Source organism: Takifugu rubripes, chromosome 17 (genome assembly GCF_901000725.2).
Source record: "Takifugu rubripes chromosome 17, fTakRub1.2, whole genome shotgun sequence".
Classification (NCBI taxonomy): domain Eukaryota; kingdom Metazoa; phylum Chordata; class Actinopteri; order Tetraodontiformes; family Tetraodontidae; genus Takifugu; species Takifugu rubripes.
In genome coordinates this window covers 2,423,290-2,441,397 of record NC_042301.1, presented here as the reverse complement: position 1 = coordinate 2,441,397, position 18,108 = coordinate 2,423,290, and the positions used below count along the sequence as shown (strand labels likewise).

General features: G+C 44.8%; 3 protein-coding genes and 1 long non-coding RNA gene across 7 annotated transcripts; 1 reads left to right on the top strand and 3 right to left on the bottom strand.

Moving 5' to 3' along the window:
- Nucleotides 1–37: 37 nt before the first annotated feature.
- LOC105417613 (butyrophilin subfamily 3 member A1) lies at nt 38–4,338 on the bottom strand. Of its 2 annotated transcripts, XM_011612364.2 has the most exons (8): nt 4,203–4,338; nt 2,540–2,646; nt 2,123–2,458; nt 1,488–1,826; nt 1,013–1,147; nt 450–485; nt 334–368; nt 38–263 (listed from the first exon to the last, which is right to left on the bottom strand). In XM_011612364.2, the coding sequence occupies exons 2-8, from the start codon at nt 2,601–2,603 to the stop codon at nt 243–245; spliced, it is 966 nt and encodes a 321-aa protein (XP_011610666.2). In that variant the 5' UTR covers nt 2,604–2,646; nt 4,203–4,338; the 3' UTR covers nt 38–242. The 2 variants fall into 2 exon arrangements, with proteins under 2 accessions (XP_011610666.2, XP_029705991.1); XM_029850131.1 differs by lacking the exon at nt 1,013–1,147.
- LOC115253162 (uncharacterized) lies at nt 4,290–5,222 on the top strand. The gene is made up of 3 exons (XR_003891430.1): nt 4,290–4,403; nt 4,508–4,661; nt 4,746–5,222. It is a non-coding gene; the product is annotated as an uncharacterized lncRNA (long non-coding RNA).
- Nucleotides 5,223–5,468: 246 nt separating this feature from the next.
- Nucleotides 5,469–9,881, bottom strand: jpt1a (Jupiter microtubule associated homolog 1a). Its single transcript, XM_003971983.3, has 5 exons — nt 9,653–9,881; nt 8,419–8,561; nt 6,765–6,862; nt 6,655–6,682; nt 5,469–6,073 (listed from the first exon to the last, which is right to left on the bottom strand). Exons 1-5 carry the CDS (start codon nt 9,706–9,708, stop codon nt 5,943–5,945), a joined length of 456 nt encoding a protein of 151 aa, XP_003972032.1. The 5' UTR covers nt 9,709–9,881; the 3' UTR covers nt 5,469–5,942.
- A 369-nt stretch (nt 9,882–10,250) lies between these two features.
- gga3a (golgi associated, gamma adaptin ear containing, ARF binding protein 3a) lies at nt 10,251–18,017 on the bottom strand. Of its 3 annotated transcripts, none has more exons than XM_011612365.2 (17): nt 17,839–18,017; nt 17,229–17,313; nt 16,996–17,071; nt 16,798–16,896; nt 16,551–16,674; nt 16,285–16,388; nt 16,029–16,109; nt 15,448–15,585; nt 15,296–15,377; nt 15,032–15,136; nt 13,381–13,590; nt 13,230–13,300; nt 12,725–13,119; nt 12,271–12,470; nt 11,964–12,133; nt 11,722–11,832; nt 10,251–11,366 (listed from the first exon to the last, which is right to left on the bottom strand). In XM_011612365.2, the coding sequence occupies exons 1-17, from the start codon at nt 17,873–17,875 to the stop codon at nt 11,160–11,162; spliced, it is 2,295 nt and encodes a 764-aa protein (XP_011610667.2). In that variant the 5' UTR covers nt 17,876–18,017; the 3' UTR covers nt 10,251–11,159. The 3 variants fall into 3 exon arrangements, with proteins under 3 accessions (XP_011610667.2, XP_029707124.1, XP_029707125.1); XM_029851264.1 differs by lacking the exon at nt 17,839–18,017 and adding an exon at nt 17,683–17,782; XM_029851265.1 differs by lacking the exons at nt 16,996–17,071; nt 17,229–17,313; nt 17,839–18,017 and having other exon boundaries at nt 16,551–16,615.
- Nucleotides 18,018–18,108: the final 91 nt, after the last annotated feature.

Sequence of the window (18,108 nt, the reverse complement as noted above, 5' to 3'; positions counted from 1 at the left end):
CCCCCCCCCCCCCCCCCCCCCCCCCCCCCCCACACACACACACACACACACAAACACACAACACAACGTTTTCTTCTGATGCTGCCAAGCTGCCAAATCTGTCAATCAGTGTGTGGGCAGAGCAAAAGTGACGTTCCATGAAAAAAAGGGGAGATTTCCTATAAAAACTGCTATAATGTCGCTGCTGTTGCATATGTACAGTCTTCACAGTCCGAGAGGAAGGGATTGAGAAGCTGGTGAACTCATACCCCATGTTGATCCTCCTGCAGGGAGAAAGTGAAAGTTGTTGTGGTGAAATAAACACTTTAAATCCTCGAGGGTGCAGTCACATACCTCTGCCGCCTCCTCGGCTTCCTCGCTAACATCAACTGCAAGGGAAAAAAAGGGATTAACCAAAGCTCACTGAGTTGAGCTGCATTATCTAGCCAAACATCTGCATTTAGACGAACCTTCTTCCGCTGCCTCGTATGTCTGATGATGACAGTCTGGAAAACACAAAGAACTTTGTTTCAGTGCAAATCGATGGGCCAGAACACCGGACAGCTCCCACTCCCACTCTCCTCTGCATGCAGGGACACATTAGCAGCTTTTTTCCCCCTTTTTATACGCTCCTGGCTCACATTCTCGTGCCGCCGATGTGTGTCAAAGGCTGCAACGGACTGGATTCCGCTCAGACGGAAACAATGACGTACTTTCCCACTTTCAGGTTTTTCCACCTGTGATTATTCCAGCACTTACCTTTGTTGTTTAGTACCTTCACCTGTACGCAGAACACCCTATAAATCACGCAACCCTTGGCCACAGTGTTCCTCGGATATGATGTCCTATTTTAAACTAGACTCATATTAATCGAAGGCGATACTGCTTCTCTCAGAGAGTTTGGAGGCCCAATTTGTTTTCGCTTCCTTTTACAATCTTGACTTGACAAACAGCAGATTTTTCAGGTCCTCCTTTCTGTGTCCAATGCTTTTAGTGAATCTTTGAAATCTGGGATTTTCATGCTGGTACTCACTTTGTCTCTGCTGGGTCCTCCGCCGGCACACCAGCAGCGCCAGCAGCAGTCCCACAATGCAGGAGCCGATCACCACCAGCGGAGTCACGATTTTGTAAGCTGCAGGCTGCAGCTCTTTTTCTAGCGATTTGCGTTCTGAATAAAACAGGGCGAATAAAAGCAAGAGCTAAAACAAAAGCGTGGAACATGCTGTCATAAGATGATGATGCTGTTTTTGGGTCCATCTCTCTGTTTTTAACACCTCCTCCTCAAGATTTGAGCTACCGATTTACTCTGCTTATCAGCTGGGTGATCAGACTTGTGCTTGGGTTTTATTTCCATCTAGTTAAGACTTAAGGTTTTCTGCCAACAAACAAGGGTTGATGCAAGGTCACAGATTTACAGCCACCATAACTCAAACTGCAAACGCAAGAAAACGATGTTGTTGTTGTTGACAAAAGCAGGACTGAGCCAAGGAACCTGAAACAACTCGTACCTTCCGTTGTAGGCCCACATTTGACTTCACATGTGGCTTCACATGTGAAGTCACATGTGACTTCTCCGTCTAGTCCGCCGCTGGCGTTGAACACGGTGCAGTTATACTTGGAGGAGATGGATCTTTTTTGCAACGTCAGCCTGCTGGAGAGCTGAAATAGTCCCCCGTCCATCGGCGTTGCCAACATTTTGGCATCCTCTGTCTTCTCCTTTCCATTCTCATCAAACCAGCGAATTTGGCCCTTCGGGTAGCCGCCGCTGGCGCGGCACTCCAGGGTGCCGCCTGAATTAAGGGTTATTTTCTTCGGCCTGGAGGTGATGGTCGGCGCTCTGTATTTAGCTGCAGAGAGAAACAGAAAAGAGTCAACACGGCCACTTCGCTGAACGTTGCGCTATTGAAATTAATGAGGCCAATCACATAATGATTTATTGATGGTGTGGAACTTGGCAGCACCAAAATACTCTGGATGGGAGTAAGACTGAAACAGAAATTCAGCTCACAGACAGAAACATGCCTGATACTGGAGGGGAAAGTCCCCTCGTCTCCAAACAGGCCTTCCTGATTAGATCACGACTATATCTGGACAAAAACCAGAAGGGGTGCAGTAAAAATAAAATAGGATTAAGGACGCTCACCAGTGACTATAAGGCTGCTCGTGTTTTCTCCATTGACAGTGTTCACCATGACGCCACACGTGTACTCCCCCTCATGCTGCAGGGTGGTGTTGGCGATGCGCAGGGACACATCCATGTTGGTGCTCCAGGAAGGCGAAGCGAAGGAATATCCCGGCTCGGCTTCCAATTCTCCTTCTTTATAATACAATAAAGGATCTTCGACACCCTCCTTCATCCACGATAACCAGGTGATCCTGGGGTCTTTCAGCTCTTCGGAGATGCTGATCTTGCACCCCAGCACAGACGTCTGTCCGTACTGTGCGTTTACTTCAGGGCTGCAGTGCAGGCTAATAAAAGCTGGAAAAGAGGAATTGGTTTTTTTAAAGACTGGGACACTGAGTCCGATCAGGAGCAGGCCCAACTTGCGACAGAACTTACATCCTGCGTGTCCCACGGGGCCACCAATGGCTACGAAGATGAAGAGGACGCCAAGGAAGGACATGCTGACTCGAAGCAATAACCAGGCGCGAGAACTGAGAATAAATCTGAAGGTGAGAGGGAAGTTAAAGAGTTTAAAGTGAACAGGAAGAATGATCCCACCCCCCCCCCCACCCCCACCCCCCGCACACACACACCCACTCCTCCTCTTCCTACCCGTCATCGCTGGAATACAAAGCATTCCTTCACAGGTGTTTCTGGTAAGACTGGAATGGTTTTGGCTGCTTTTGCTTTCAACCCAGCAAGAGCAAAAAAAAACAACTAAAACTAAATCAGCGCCTCACCAGAACATTCCAGCCGGTCGGCAGATAGTATGGATGCTGGGAAATAATGAATGACGTCACTAAATACACATAAAAACAGAGGATTGTTCCTATAAAGGAATTAGAACTGCCAATCTGCTAACCTGCAGCTCCAGTTATGCCAGAAACTGCTCGGAAGTGAGGAAAGCTGACGCGAGAGTTCCAATGCGGTGCAGACAGCGGACAGAGAGGGATGAGGATATAAGGGATAACAAGACATCTCCGGAGTGGGCGGAGATGATGAGGCGCCGGCGATCTGTTTGGAGAAGGGTTGAGAGTTCTACCCCAAAGGACAACTAAAGGAAGGTTCTGACTTGCACAATCAGCACAGGTCATTCTTTAAAAATGCAGTCTGAGTACAGTCACTGCAGCTGTGTGGAGACCAGATGTGGAGGATGCAACACAGCAATGCCAGAGTCCACCACAAATGTCTCGGAATTCACTGGATTTTTTTCCTGAAACATCATCTGGCTGCCGGCTGTGGCAGATGCAGGCGATGTGCAACAAGTAGTGATGTTTCAAAGCCAAAAATGTTGCAGAGCATTGGGCAAGGGTTCAAGCCACTGTGCTGTGGGAACAAGGCAGGAAAAAGGAAGTTTATTCATTGGCAACTGTGATGGAAACTCACAATCTAGTCTCATGTATGAATTACAGTGCGTGGGATTTTGCTACAAGGACTGTTAGTTCCTCAAGGAGTGGCTCAGACACAAAGACGTTTTCGCAATGCAGAACTCTCCAGCAGAAATCATTAATACTATTATTACTATTATTGTTATATTTTTTATCATTATTGCTTTTACTGAAGGTAGAAAGAAGTCGATTGCTGTTTAATCTGATCGTTTGTTGATGTGAAAACTCACAAAAAGGAATTGCTCTTACTGGGAATGAAACACTTAATCTGCATTACAGATATGATGCATCAGATTTTGAGATTTTTTAATTTTTTTTCATTTGCCTTTTTCGTGATCGGCTCTAAATGTCCCGTAAACCACACAAAAACGTCCGCAAACGCAGCATTGCTCCATCGAAGCATTTCTATCCATCTATTTCAAGAGACTCTGAGGGGTTTCAACCGCAGTTTAATTCACCTACAGCAAGAATCCCGGCACTTGTATTTGCAATTTTAAAGAAATTATGTTGGATGTTCGATGAGGCGTTCAAGGCGCGTGACAATTCAGGGCAAACACGGTAGTTTAGCGATAATGTAGTAAAACGTCAGTATCGACGTGGTCACCATCATCAACAACAACAATAACAACAACATCCGCAACAACAACAACGTTAACAGAAGACGTGCTTACCACAGACTCTCTTCTCTCTTCTGCTCTGCTCGATGGTCTGAGCCTGAGTCCTGAGTCCTTTAGCCCTACTTTCAGTTTCGTTATGAGTCGGCGTGTTTGCTCGCACAATGAACTTTTCTTTTTTAACCGTCGCAGCACGCGAAGCAACACGAGACGGTCCGACTCGCGTTCAAGTCATAACATTCTAAGGCTGTTGTGCAAGTAAGGCTGATAAGAGCAGTCGTGAGTTTAAAAATAGGATTTAGACGTGTTGTTTTAAAGAGATTTAGAAATCCAGGTGGCATCTCCTTGTATGTTTCTTCCAGGTTGAGATCACTTCCGCCACGGCTGCTCCTTCGATGTGCAGGTGAGGACGGGGGTGTTGAAGTCCACCACCATCTCCATGGTCGCCTTTGGGGCCCTGGTGTTGAAGGTGAAGTCCAGAAGGGACAGTCGGACGTAGAAAATCCTGTTTTCCAGGTGGGCGATGGCTTTGTGGCCCATCAATGATGAGTTTTTTCTAGATGGTTTTGAAATAAAACCCTTCTCTCATTTTCTCATTAGTGGTTTCAAGTTTTGAAACCCAGGCCCAACCAGAACCAGGCCAGCGACCCCCACCTGGGTTATGACAAACACACAGCAAGACACAGTCGGAATGACATTTTTATTGTTCGTTTCCACTTGTGCCATTTCTGGAAATTGGGATTTCTGCAGCAACGGGAATGAGGCAATCGATCAGATACATTAAAAACAGACACCGCGGGGCTGGACGTTTCTGGCTACGCATCTGAAACGCTCGGACCGGCGCGCATCGTGCACCGCGGCTGGGTGACAGAGACGCAAAGTCCTCAGCTTGAGGAGGGTCGTGAACAGACGGGCGAGGTGAAAGAGGCTGAACTGTCACAAGGTCACTTTAATCCGAAAGAAAAACCAAAAATGATAAAAGCAACAAAGGGTATGGAACCAGCATGCTCTGGAATAACTGGGGCGGGAAAACAATGTGGATAAACACACACAAGGTCACATCCTCGCTGATCTAATCGCCACTTGCCGGCATTGTCTGACTTCAAAGCTTTATAATTTTCAATTCATCTGAGACCCAGATGCATCGTGGGTAAAATCTACGGAGATAAGCAACCCTCCACCAGTCTCTACTGGCCCTCGAGATGCAACAACCTGGAGTTTTGGCACTAAAGTGTGCAACCAAGACGCTGCCAGGCTCAGCGTGGGGCCAGTTTGGTTTAGCAGAAATATCCTAAACTCATGCAACAGGTTGTTTTTTTTTTGTTTTTTTTATACACAATTGATTGATGAATTTTAAAAAAACCGACACCATTTCAATACAGTACGAGAAAGACGTGCTGTGAGACGGGGGGACGTGAAAGCTCTGCCATTGTCTATTGGAAACCGCCGTACCGTCACCTTCAGCCAGAGCTGCTGTAATACAGGCTGGGGGGGGGCAGGTTGTAATCAGGCAATAATAAATGTGATCCTTACCCCTTAAGGATGGTGGAACAAAGGGCAGACTCTGGACCGCATGAATACAAATACATAAAGTGCTTCCATCAAAATAAAACAATAAAAACAGTACAAAACCGTTTTCAAGAAAGAGGTATCAAAACAATGCACTTGAGGATGCGGACCTGACCTCTGTCAGTCCCACATCTGATACGACTCCTGTGGTACACACAAATGGCTGGGGGAGAGGGAGAAATAAGGCTCAGAGATGACCAGATGTAAGGGGGGTGAACTAGCTGCAGATCAGCCGAGGATGAGGCTGGATTTGCCCCCGGGGGGATTCCTGCGGCCGCCCGGGAGACCTGGAGCTGAATCCTCGGCCGGAGGAGCCTCCTCCGGCTGTCCTGGGACACTTTCGGGCTCAACGCTGTTTTCTGAGGACATATGGAGACACACAAGAGAATCAACACGCTATCCAGACAACGGAACCGAATTTTCAAGAGCACTTGGACATTTAAAGGGCATAACTCTAGGTTAGACCCCAATTCAACTCACGCTCTTTAAGAAAATTCAGCAGCAACTTTTTCTACTAAATTAGACACAGGCAGGGCTAATAATACTTACCAATAACAGAAGCTACTGAGCTCGTTAATATCCCTCCACGGTACGCGCTACAGCTACGCTGCGCTACAAGCTACACATATCAGTAGTAACAGTAGTAACAGAGGCTGGAAAACAAGACCTACAGCCCCGTGTTTATCTCGAGCTGAGAAGTCGGCCACACATGGGAGGCATTTTTGGGATATTTATAAGAGCGGCTTGATGATTTTGGATTTAGAAGACGGAGGTTTTGTTTGCCACGTCACATCATAAGCACACACGGACTTTGATAGCTACCGAGCACATAACTAACCCGACAGAATGGGTTAAAAAAGCATTTTCCCTTATATTTGTGCCCTTGTGTCGTGAAAAAGATGCTCAGCTTGACAAGAATCAATCTGCACTACAAACTTACCGACATTCTGAGCCGAACTCTCTCCATCCTACAAAAAAACGGCAAAACACATCTGCTGTTAGATTTCAAGTACTTCTCATCCACGAGTCGTCTTTGGGCTCATCTCTTACAGTGACGGGGGTGTCTGCGGCGTGGTTGAGGGTGGGATTCCCACCTCTCCTCAGGGGGGCGGACGACTCACCGCAGAGCACTCCGGAGGGCTTCCCACCTGGAACAGGAACGACACCGCGGATGTGATGTCTGCGTTCTCTAAGGGAAATATTGTGGCTCTCCGCAGCCTGCTGGCAGGCGGGAGGAGGCGCTCCACATGTCGGGACGCTCTAAGGGCTGAGGGGCTTTATGACCGGGAGTCTTTGTTTACTTTACATTGACAGCGAACAAATTTAAATCTCCTTGGCCAAAATGATACAAGTTACGATACAATGCAAAGTAAAGACGGAGAAAGGAGAACTGGAAAGTACGTCATTTGACGAACCAACCACAGCTCCCCTGGTCTCTGTAGGGTCTGCGACCCTCTCTGGGCAGAGCAAAAAGAAAAAGCTGGTCCCCAGATGATGACCTCCCTAAGCAGATGCAGAAGCATAAATCTGGAAGGAAGGAAGATACAAAACAAGCCAATGTGACAGAATAAAGCCGGAGGTACTTTCCTCTGACTTGAGGATGGCTTAACTTCCTTTTCAGGCTGTTGTGCGGCCACTGTGTCAGCTCTTCCTCATAGGATTTAAAATAGAAAAAAATACGGAAGAGAGAAGTGGAAAAATTGGGAAGTTCTGTCTCCTTTGACATTAATATAATTACAATGTTCATATTTATTTTAAATGGAAGTCTAACAAACATGCACAGTAATTGTGTTTCCTAGATGTGCTACATGGGGGAGTGACGCCTCTTGTCAATCTGTATTCTGGCTAAACTACACAACCAGGAGAAAATGAAAATCCCTGAACAGTCCCAGCTTGTTTATTACTCACCATCAAATAGCAGTTAACCACATTCCAAAAGGGTGGAAAAAAGGACAAGTCCTTACAACACCATCGCATTTCCTAAATAACGATGGACGGTTCCAACATGCTGAAGAACACAAACTTAAATGCTTTGGTAAAATAAAGAAAAAGGTCAAAGGTTCAGTCAGCAACAGAACTGTGTTTTGGAAATAAATGTGCTTTCCGGAGGGAAATGAGCCGAAACGAGGCTTTTTTTAGGCTGCAACAAAGGTCAAATCTTAAGTCGATGTGGGAGAAGAAATGTCAGAGAGGTAAAAAGCGCAAATGCACCTGTGTATTCAGCCCTAAAAATCGATACAGTAGTTATCGCCGAGTAAATTATAAAACTGTCATTTCAAAATTGATCTTGTGATGACATTCTACAGAACTTAGTCGATTAAGCTGGAAAAGGTTATGTATTGAAACCAGCCGTGATGGATCATTGGAGATCTCGTATCTCTCTGGATAAGTCGCCAGCGCATTGCAGGGCCCTAAATGAGCATTTGTGGGGTTTGTTCCTTGCTCAAGGGTACCTTGGCAGTGCTCTGAAAGTGTTCTGGGCCTTACAACCAGAACACCTTCCACCTGGTGTGTGCACTGGGGCTCAAACCAAAAACCTTCCACTCCTCAACCCAATTCCCAATAGACAACAGAGGGATCTTGGGAGGTAAAGGATTGAATTCGGCCCAACAGCGCCCCCTTGTGGTAATTTAAAAACCAGGTCTTGCGCTTTTCCTCTACATTGTAAAGTGAACTGGAAATTTGGAGATAAATCAAATTGTACCTGGAGGGTTGTTTCTACGATTGGCATAGGGGTCCTCTGGCTCGGCGAAGACACTGGAGGCCATCTTGTTTTTCCGGACAGGAGGCTTCTCCTCATCGGCACCCAGTGAGATATTGGAGCCACCGCCAGGAGGGCGCAAAACCCTGGAATGAAAGAGACGTTCAGCAACACAATGGAAGCAGAAAACTAAGACTCCTGCGCAAAAATTGCTAGAATAAAGCAATGATAAACAACATATAAGTGCTTTCAGCCCGGACCATTATTTCTCTCAGAGTGTTTACTTGATGGACCATTTCCATTATTTTCCCTGAGATGTGAGAGAGGGCCCAAGTACAGCATTTTAGACCTCTGTCTCCAAAAGCATCTCCCCTTATCTTTCAGGTACGTAAAGCTGAGGACATCCAGGACACGCTGGCTGGATTATGTCTCCTAGCTGTCCTCGCATGGTTCCTGGAGGAAGTGTTGGGGTAGAAGATAGTGTGGGGTCTTTGGTAAAAGCAGGCACGAGAGAGGCTGAAGACCAGAACAATAAACATCTATCATTCAGCGGACCTGTATATGTATCATACATGTATGCATAAATTAGGGGGGGTCAATTAAAACGAAACAGCTGAAGTACTACTGCATTTTAAGACATGAATATGCATATCAGCGCAGTGGTAATTCAGTCATTTAAAAAAGGATCAAGTGCATTTTGAACACACAGGATGATGATTTCGCTGAATACACGAGGTTTGCAATAAACATGGACGTGTGGTTCGGATGACAGGCGGATGGAGGCAGATGGAGCAGGATGCTGGCCGGAGGAGGATGTCTTTTTGCTGCTAATCTCACCTCACGGAGCGGTTTATCCCCGGGCCCCACCCAACCCCAGTGACGGATGCGAGAAAAGGCGCACAGAGGCAGCGCTCAGGCATCGCAAACCCCTGCGGAAATCATCTGCTCCTGGAGGTTTGGTAGCTGCACAAGCTACAAAAGGGAGGACACGTGTAGTATGATGCTAGCTTCGTGAATAAAAACACAGGAACGGTCCATCATCTTTGTACCACAGGAAGGTGTGGTACAAAGCATCCTTGCGCCGCTGCCATGCGCTCGCTCACGCTTCCAAACGGATACATATCATATGGGTGGGTGCTGGAGAAGTGTCACATTTGGAAAGATGACCTTTATCGAGCAGGATGCTGCATTTGTGGCAAAATTACGGGTTACACAACAGTCCAAGCGACGCCTTTACCTGGAACTGCTTTTAGAGCCGGGCTCCAAGCCTTGGTATGTCGTGGTCGTCGTCATTTTTCTTTAAAAAAAAAAAACCCGTAAAATGTCTAGGATTCTCAAGGATGTATACGAGAATGACACTTTCACATCAGTATTTTATCGCCTCATCATTGTCTGTCCTCGCTGGTGCTTCTGAGTCCGATCCCAGTCCAACGGAGCCAAGCTGAGACAAGAGCTTCCGGCAGGATTTCAAAATAAAATCACATTAGATTAGCTGGCAACGATACCAACAATTTCCCAAATCCTATAAAATAAACAACATTGTATACGTCGTCAGGCTGGATCAGCTGTGTTTAAAACCGTCTTATTTTTTGGGCCAAAACTTGATTAGAGTTGTCATATAAGGCTTATCGTGTGGGAGCAAAATCGAACTATTTCCGGTCCTGCTTCAGATCGATTGCTGCTGAATTCGACCACGGAGGAGTCTGGTCCAATGATCAAAACTCGCTCTCATCTTTCAAATAATTCATTGACAGTTTATATTCTAAAGGCGAAGATCATTGTAAATTACACTTACATACAATTCTGCAGCGGTTTGTATTAAAGAAGATTTACAATGTTTTTGCCAAACTGTTCTTTAATAGAGGCTCAATACCTGAATGTAAATTACAGCACAGAAATAAAAACACCCGTAATAATAATCTAAAATAATAATTACCAGCAAAGTTTCAGGGAGCTGCAAATTTGGCAAAAGCTTTTGAACTAAATGAATTCTGTTCATTATCATTGCAGGCAGAGACAACAGTGTGATACATAATCCATAACACACAAACAAACAGAAAATTACCTGGAATGAAAAATGAGAAATAGAAGTCAATTTTACAGCCAGCAGGTGGGAAGGTAAATGATAGTTGCCTCTCCTGCTATTCACAGCAACATTTCATTATTCTGCCAAGAGGCATGAGCCATCTAACAAAGAGCTTAAAGCCACTTTCCGGATGATTTGCTCATTGTCCTCCCTATTTAGTCCAATTTTAAAATGGAAAAAACCCAAACTTACTACCAAAGAAGCCCAACATGCAGTTGGTGATGTAGATAAATCCCAGATTTTTCTCTGCTGCTCTCCTTCCAAGAATGAGCTCAGTAACATGTTGATAACATTTATCTTAGTATAAACACGCCAAACTTGTCTTTATTTCTTCCACACACAACAATAGGTGTCTTTTTAATAAGCTAACAGATATTTATTCTTGATAAGAATTCAAAATACAGTAGAAGCTCCAAAATCCACATAAATCCACATAGCACACAGGGTTAAGTGCTCCCAGAAACTATTCATAGCATAAATATGTAAACAAACGTCCTTAAGACACCGCTGCACATTTCTTCACATGCACGACCAAGATGAGCAGGGGTGCACCTACTGTGATTCAACAGACGTTCAGTGCGCCCCCCCCCCCCAGCCCAAAATAAGTTAGAACATACAAAAATAAATAAGAGCATTACAGGGATCCTTAACAAACTGATCAGTGGTTACAGTTCCATGTGTTGTCATTCATCAGAACTAAACGTTGACCTTGGCAACCTTCTTCAAAACCAGTTTTAGGACTTTCGGAATTGTCCGGTAGTGCGCCCAAAGTGTCAGCAGTCGGGAATTCATTCACCTCTCCGACCTCTGTACATGACTGTGCTCCCAGAGTGAACGTGAGTTTGTACCTCAGCCGAACTTTTACCTGTAAAACACGCACGTGCGCACACACTCTTTTAATTTTTAGCGATAAAAATATTGTCCTTTATGTCCTTAGCGCTAAGGTTAAAGTGCTTCACTTCTAAGCTGGACTGGAATATTTGAAAACCGTGCGTTTTTAATTAGCACAAGTTTTATGTTTATGTCCTCGGGATGTGTCATCGAGTTGTTCTGAGCAGCTGAGATAAGCCACACACCCCCCCCCCAAACAACACAAAAGGTTATCAGGCTGACTGTCTGGTTACAGAAAAAAGACATTTAGAGAACCAAAGCTGAAGTCAGGTCTGAAGCAGTAGAAACTTAACTTAAAAGAAAAAGAAGACAAAGAAAGCAAGGCCTACCTTTAGAGGATTAGCAAGTAGCATGACCTGTGTGATGGCAGCAGGGGGGTGGATGGGATTAAAAGGAGCCAGCTCTCTACCCGAGGGCTGTTGCAGTCTCATTTTCATCATCTATAAAATTAGCACAGCAGCAGCCCGATTCAGTAACATTTAAAAACTCTCATTTTAACGTGCTCACGTCTGTCAACACGAATAAGTCAACACGCAGCCGCACACGTCAAGCACGCGGCAGGGGTCGTTACCTTGGGCACCGCGGCCTGCAGGACCACGTCCCTCACAGGCAGGGGGGCTGTACTAAGTATAGATGCTACCATCACCAGAACATCTGGTCTGCCTGCTGGACAGTCGGTGGCGAAATGCAGGAGAAAGCGGATCCCGTTTCTGTCGCACGCCATCACGGGACGCATTTGACCTGAAGTGCAACGCAGAGGTCATTAGTAGTGACCTCCCACCATTGTTCCCACAGTGTGACATGTTCTCCACAGAACGAATGATCTACATTCTAAGTACAACATGTGTCTCGGAATCACTGCAGATCCCTTCGCTCACTTGGCTTGATGTCACTCAAAGGGACAAAGACATCACTGAGGGACGTCTCTTGTCCCGAGAAGGAGGTAGGCTGGATTAGAGGGAGGTTGGAGGTGGCTGTCGGGTGGAGCAGAGTGCAGAAATCTTCGTGAATCTTGGCAGATGGGACTGTAGATGCTGCCTGTGTGTCCCTGATGAGTGGGAGGGGTGTCGTGGTGATGCTGGAAGAGAGAAAACAAGTTGGGTGATCAGCACCTTCATCCAGCCTCATCTCCTGCCCCAAAAGATCCATAAAAACATACTAATAAACCAACTAAGAGGGATAAACACCCCCCTTTCTCCCGTTTATCTGTCAAGGCTAATGCAAGAGATCTGATGAGTCTCACATCAAGATTCTTGGATATTTTAAGTGCTAACGTTCAGATTTTTGTTCTTGGGGGACAATTATCAGCAGAAAGAACAACTTATTACGCACGCTGTGGAACTGCCCAGATCCAACAAATCAAGGTCTTGCAGCATTTGATTTAAAGAGGCCGAGGTGGTGTGAGATACTCCAGGAGAAGAGAAGAGCTGTGGCGGAGGGACAGGGGGGCCAGCATGAACTGGTGAGGCCAGGCTGACTGAGCGAGGGAGGGCAGGGGGGAGCGTGGTGACCAGCACTGAGCTGCCAGGGTGCAGAGACGAGACAGACGCTGCCGAAGCGGACAGCGTAGACGCCGGTGTGGACAATCCAGGCCAAGGGCTGGGTGTGGGAGCCGAGTCCACTCTGGTTGCTGGGAGAACATCTGCAAAAAGTAAAGGTGAAGAACAAGCAGGAACCGAAGATGAGATGTCCAAAAGGTCCACGTCTTGATTAGATGCTGGTAACGCCTGGTTAAAAAAAATAAACAACCAAAGAAAAAGCTATTAAATATTATATCTACAGTAATAATCATCAAAAGCTCTAATGAACAGAAATACATCGTTATTGATATAAATACCTGTGAAGTTGGAATATGATGGCTTTGGTTGACATGTGCTGGGTTACGTGCAGCAGGAATATCCAGGAATCCTGGACAGAAACCGGAAGCTTGTAACTTCATATGAAGAGCAACTTGGAAAACTTGGTAAACTGCTAAAAATATACGTTACTTAAAGACAGCGGCTCGTCGTCCAGCAGGGAGGGTGCAGCAGAGGGGGCGCTGTGGCCAGAAAGGTGAGGCTCAGTGGCAGAAAGCCCCCACAGGTCCGTGGGGGGAGATGTTGAGGATGCTGGAGTTTGCTGCTGAGTTTGTGAGACGCTTTGGACGTCCACATCCAGCAGGTCGATCAGGATGTCAGAGCTCTGCGAGCAGCTGGGCCCTAAGCGGTGAAAAATGAGGAATTGACAAAAAAAAGTGACAAACTTCTGCACAAGTCCTCAAGCTACTCGCTCACTGCCCCTGGAAAGTACACTTTCACCTTCCAAGACTCCTAAACAGAGAGCTATAAGAAACATTTCTCATTATATTCTGTTTTTTTACTCAGGTCTCATCCTCTAAAGACATCTCAGCCAGTTAATGGAACACTGTGTCCGAATATCAAGTCGGCAAACAAGCACTCTCGCTGTCAAGGCCGTAACTATGACTTGGACTTATTTTGTGATTATTTGTAAGCAGCATTGCTGTCATAACAGTACATACACAAACAACCAAGGACAATGTTTTATATTTATCAGTAGAAAAAGACGAAACTGCTCGACCGGTGCTGACGTCAATCTGGTACAGAAGTTTAACACGGCCGAAAATCCATGTGGAATTTCAGCTTATCAACTAAATAATTAAAGGAAATTAAAAAAAAAAAAAACAGCAGTGTTTAGCAGACAAAAATCAATGTTTCCAAAGCTCATTTTCACCTTTTGTTGCCAATACTGATCCAGCATCTGATTCATACATGGGGGACATGGATTGAGTGAACTACGTCGTGCACTCAATTTAAAGTTAGTATTCAGACAACGGCGCCATTTTCGGTGCACGTAAAGTGATAATAATTAGGAACTGGTCGCTGGGAAAAGTGGCCAGGTCCATTTAATTATTTTAACCCATCAGAAATACATTCAGCGGTCATTTTATGAAAATGCAATATTTTACCCAATAATTAACTTTATATAATAAAATGAAATATTAATGTCAATAATAATACAATAATAATTACTTATTACCTAAAATAATTAGTGTCATTGACATTTTCAAGCCAAGAGGTGATAGAACATTCTAAAGTCATATTCCGCTGTAGAGAAAACATTTAATAAAGCAATTTTCCATCAAAAAATGGATCCAGAGCTACTTTTCATCTTTGTAAATATTCTTTTCCTGAGATTCTGTCGCCTGGTGAGGAACAGACGATTCTGAAGAACAATTTTAAGTGAGGGGCGGTGGGGATCAGTGAAGATTGATTGATTTTTGTTTTACACATTTATGTTTTAATATTTTAAGATGATCATATTGGACCTCTACTGAAAAAACATTTCCAAAAATTTCATATATCAAACCGCACAGTAGAAATTACATAAAAAAATGTATCCCGTTGGAATCACGTGATACCGTAAAGGCTGATGGGATACATTTTCCGAGTTAGGGTGCTCGCTTGTACACTACTTTTCGCAGTGCATTGTGGGATACATTGAGTGCACTACATAGGGTACAGCGACGCTCACTAACAATTCAGACACTATTGAGTGGACTATGTAGGGTTCAGACATCATTAGGATGCTACCATTCCCACAGAAGCAACACAAATACACCACACCACCAACAAAACCTACCTTTTCTTGCCCGTTTTTGTGGTGTCCTTTCCATTTTTCCATCCACGATCTTCTCATAGGAATTAATGGCATGGGAGAGGTGGTCACTTGCCTGCAGGATGTCGCCTAAATGCATTTTAAAATGTCACATTTGCATTTCACACACACTTTTCCCACAGCGATACATTTAGGAACCACACGAGCAGAATGTTTTTGCAGGAAACTGTGGTCTGAGTGGATCTTGTTGGGTTTTTTTTTTTTCTTATACGTGCGTATAAAGCTCACCCAAGCTGCTGTCATTATCTTCACTCTCAGTCGCCAGCTGAATCACTGTTTGCCTCAGCTTGTCACAATCATCATGCAGCTCCTGGAGAAAATCCACCTACGTAAATGGTCACACCTTAAAGATGGAAGCGGCGTCACCATGGGTGCCAAACCTTAAGCAGCTCCTTGTCTCCGTCAGTGGACCCCTCTGGGCTAAAATGTGCAAGCATCTCATTGAGAAGATTGACGCAGCTGTCAGCGGCTTCCAGGGTGTTTTTTTGTTTAGATGCCTTCTGCATTCTCACCTCATCCTGGAACATCAAAGTGAGAGAAAGAAACTACATTTGTGGTCCGTTGCAGGGCACTTTTTTAGAGACAGATTTGCTTTATTAATTGGGACAGAATCCTTGCAGCAATTCCCAAAGCAAGCAGGTGGCAACCCGACCCCCCCCCATCCCGGAAACACCCCAGAGGGCCAGCGGCACCAGGATTACAGGAAAAACTGCTGAAGATGGGGATTAACTGGGGGGGAAATGTAATTACATTTTCTCATGTGCAAATTGAGAAACTCCATTCAGATAAATAAACAGCAAAATGAGAGGACACCCCGCAGCCATAAGTTCAGCTGTAAGACTGTTGGTCACAGCACCTACATGTTCAAGTAGTTATATGCAGATATTTCCTGAAGCAGAGCCCGATTTAGCTCCTAAACCCAGCTGTGAAGTTAGCATGTAACAGGTTTAGATGAAGTCACCTCTTTGACCATGGTTTTGATGAACCTGTTGGCCTCCTGCAGATCTTCAGGCTTTTTGCTCTTCAGGAGCTCGGCTAATCTCTGTGGAGCCACCAGAGTGACGGTTTATAATTAAACACCAGAAATGAGACCCTTTAAAGTGAGAAGCTTCATCCTAAGATGCATTGTCGTCTACCCTAAATATACATTCAGTGAGACTCTGAGATTAATCACATCAGGGGTCAAGAGGGGCTTAAGTTTCCCTACACATTGTTACCTTGCTCTTTTTCTCATCAGAAAACACAGGATTGATTGATGGCGGGGAAGGTGGCGGGACTAAAGCAGCATCAAGAGGGACTTCAGGGTCAGCCAGCACAACGCCTAACATTAAAAAGGACAACAAAAAAGAGAAGGCACCTCGGAAATGCTGATTTGCTGCATCCAAGATGATGAAACAAAGAGTCCCGTTGTATATTTGGACGTCATTGTCATGTTGTGTGTCAATTTTTGAACAGTTTTGTAGTGACGGGTCACCTCTCTCACCCTGTAGTTTCAGCATGCGATACGCCTCACTGATCTTTGCTTCGTCGGGTAGAGACACTGTCCAGCTGTGCAGCATAGTTATCACTTTAAGCTTCACTCTCTCTGATACTTTATCACCTAGATACTAAACAACAACAGATGTAAGCCAAACCTCCAGTGACACTAAACACCGATTCACGCATCCATTCATATCGCACAGAAATCCAAACAGCTTTTAAACACGGGGTGAATGAATCAGGTCGCGTACTTTGGGTGAAATGACTTTCACCAACTCGTTTAGAAACCTAAATTTCCCAACTTCATTGTGAAATCGTCTCCCACAGTTCTTCATGCAAGCCTCAAGAACCTGCAAAGACAAAGAGCGCGCATGAATGCATCATTAGTTTGGTGCGATGCAAAATGTTCTAATATAATAAGGCAGTAAAAACAGGAGGGCAATACATACTGTTAATGATTGTAAAGCCTCCCATTCCTGGGGACTCTGGATTTTGTGAACCAAAAGTTTAGCAGATATTTGGGGGCTGAAAAATAAACCCAAAGAATTCAGAAAATACAAAATCAATGACCTAGAAGTAACCAAAACCAAATCTTCCTCCACAACACAACCTTTAACACAATACGCCACATTATGAGTGGAACTTAAGCAAGAATGCATGAATTGAAACAATGTGACCGTACCCTTCCAGCTCCTTATTGACCTGGTCACAGAATCCCATGATATACTCCCAATCCTCCTGTCTGTTGGAAGGGTTGGTGGCTCTGTCTGTAAGATTGAGACATGATCTACATATCTGCACACAGACAGCTCTGCTCGTCCTCGTCAGGCAACAACACAGGCCTCAGCTTCATCGTTTTTCCACACTTTTTTCTGTGATGAATCGACTTGTTAAACTTCCCCGTTTGGTTTTGCTGCTGCAATTCCTGCAGCAAACTGCACAAAAAGCAGCTGACGCCTCCAGCCTTTACACCAGAAGTCCAGAAAGAATCCGCACTAAATAATACCCAGCATGAGAGGTTTTACAATCAATATGGTTTTTAGGTTGTTGTGCACATTTCAGGCCCATCAGACTAAGCTCGCACAAAAACATCTGAAGTGATTATTTACAAAGAAAAGAAAAATAATTTCACTTACAAGCAGCTGTCTGCGAATATTGAACGAGAGTTCAAAGTCTGATTAACGAAGGACAGTTTTATTTTCGCCATATTTTTTTAGTAGTATCAAGACAAGCTGTTGATAACAAACACTTTTTATCACTAAACTTCGGAGGGGAAATTAAGCGTAACTTACTGAGCCAGGACTCCAGCGACTCTCCATCATCCGCCATTTTGCGGCTGTACGTGAACGCAACGCGTGACTCCTGATGCCTTCCATGACCGTCGGATAAAACGTGTCAACGCTCCAACTTGGAGGACAAATATTTCTTTCTTTCTTTCTTTGAACTCAATAAAAAATATGTTACAGAGTTTTAATAAAAATTACAGCCAATTAGTATTTGTCTTTTCTGATTACTGCCAGTGTTCTGGTCAAAACTTGAGCATGTTACAAATGCTTTTGTTA

Excerpts from the sequence above, each read along its gene's own strand:
- LOC105417613 (XM_011612364.2), bottom strand. The coding sequence starts at position 2,603 with ATGTCCTTCCTTGGCGTCCTCTTCATCTTCGTAGCCATTGGTGGCCCC. Across the intron at positions 1,827-2,122 it reads GAGCAGCCTTATAGTCACTG|CTAAATACAGAGCGCCGACC; the intron begins GTGAGCGTCCTT and ends TTCTCTCTGCAG. Across the intron at positions 1,148-1,487 it reads ATGTGGGCCTACAACGGAAG|AACGCAAATCGCTAGAAAAA; the intron begins GTACGAGTTGTT and ends TGTTTTATTCAG.
- jpt1a (XM_003971983.3), bottom strand. The coding sequence starts at position 9,708 with ATGACGACGACCACGACATACCAAGGCTTGGAGCCCGGCTCTAAAAGC. Across the intron at positions 8,562-9,652 it reads GGCTCTAAAAGCAGTTCCAG|GGTTTTGCGCCCTCCTGGCG; the intron begins GTAAAGGCGTCG and ends CTTTCATTCCAG. Across the intron at positions 6,074-6,654 it reads GAGTTCGGCTCAGAATGTCG|AAAACAGCGTTGAGCCCGAA; the intron begins GTAAGTTTGTAG and ends ATATGTCCTCAG.
- gga3a (XM_011612365.2), bottom strand. The coding sequence starts at position 17,875 with ATGGCGGATGATGGAGAGTCGCTGGAGTCCTGGCTCA. Across the intron at positions 17,314-17,838 it reads GTCGCTGGAGTCCTGGCTCA|ACAGAGCCACCAACCCTTCC; the intron begins GTAAGTTACGCT and ends TCAATCTTACAG. Across the intron at positions 13,301-13,380 it reads CGACGAGCCGCTGTCTTTAA|GATTCCTGGATATTCCTGCT; the intron begins GTAACGTATATT and ends GTTTCTGTCCAG.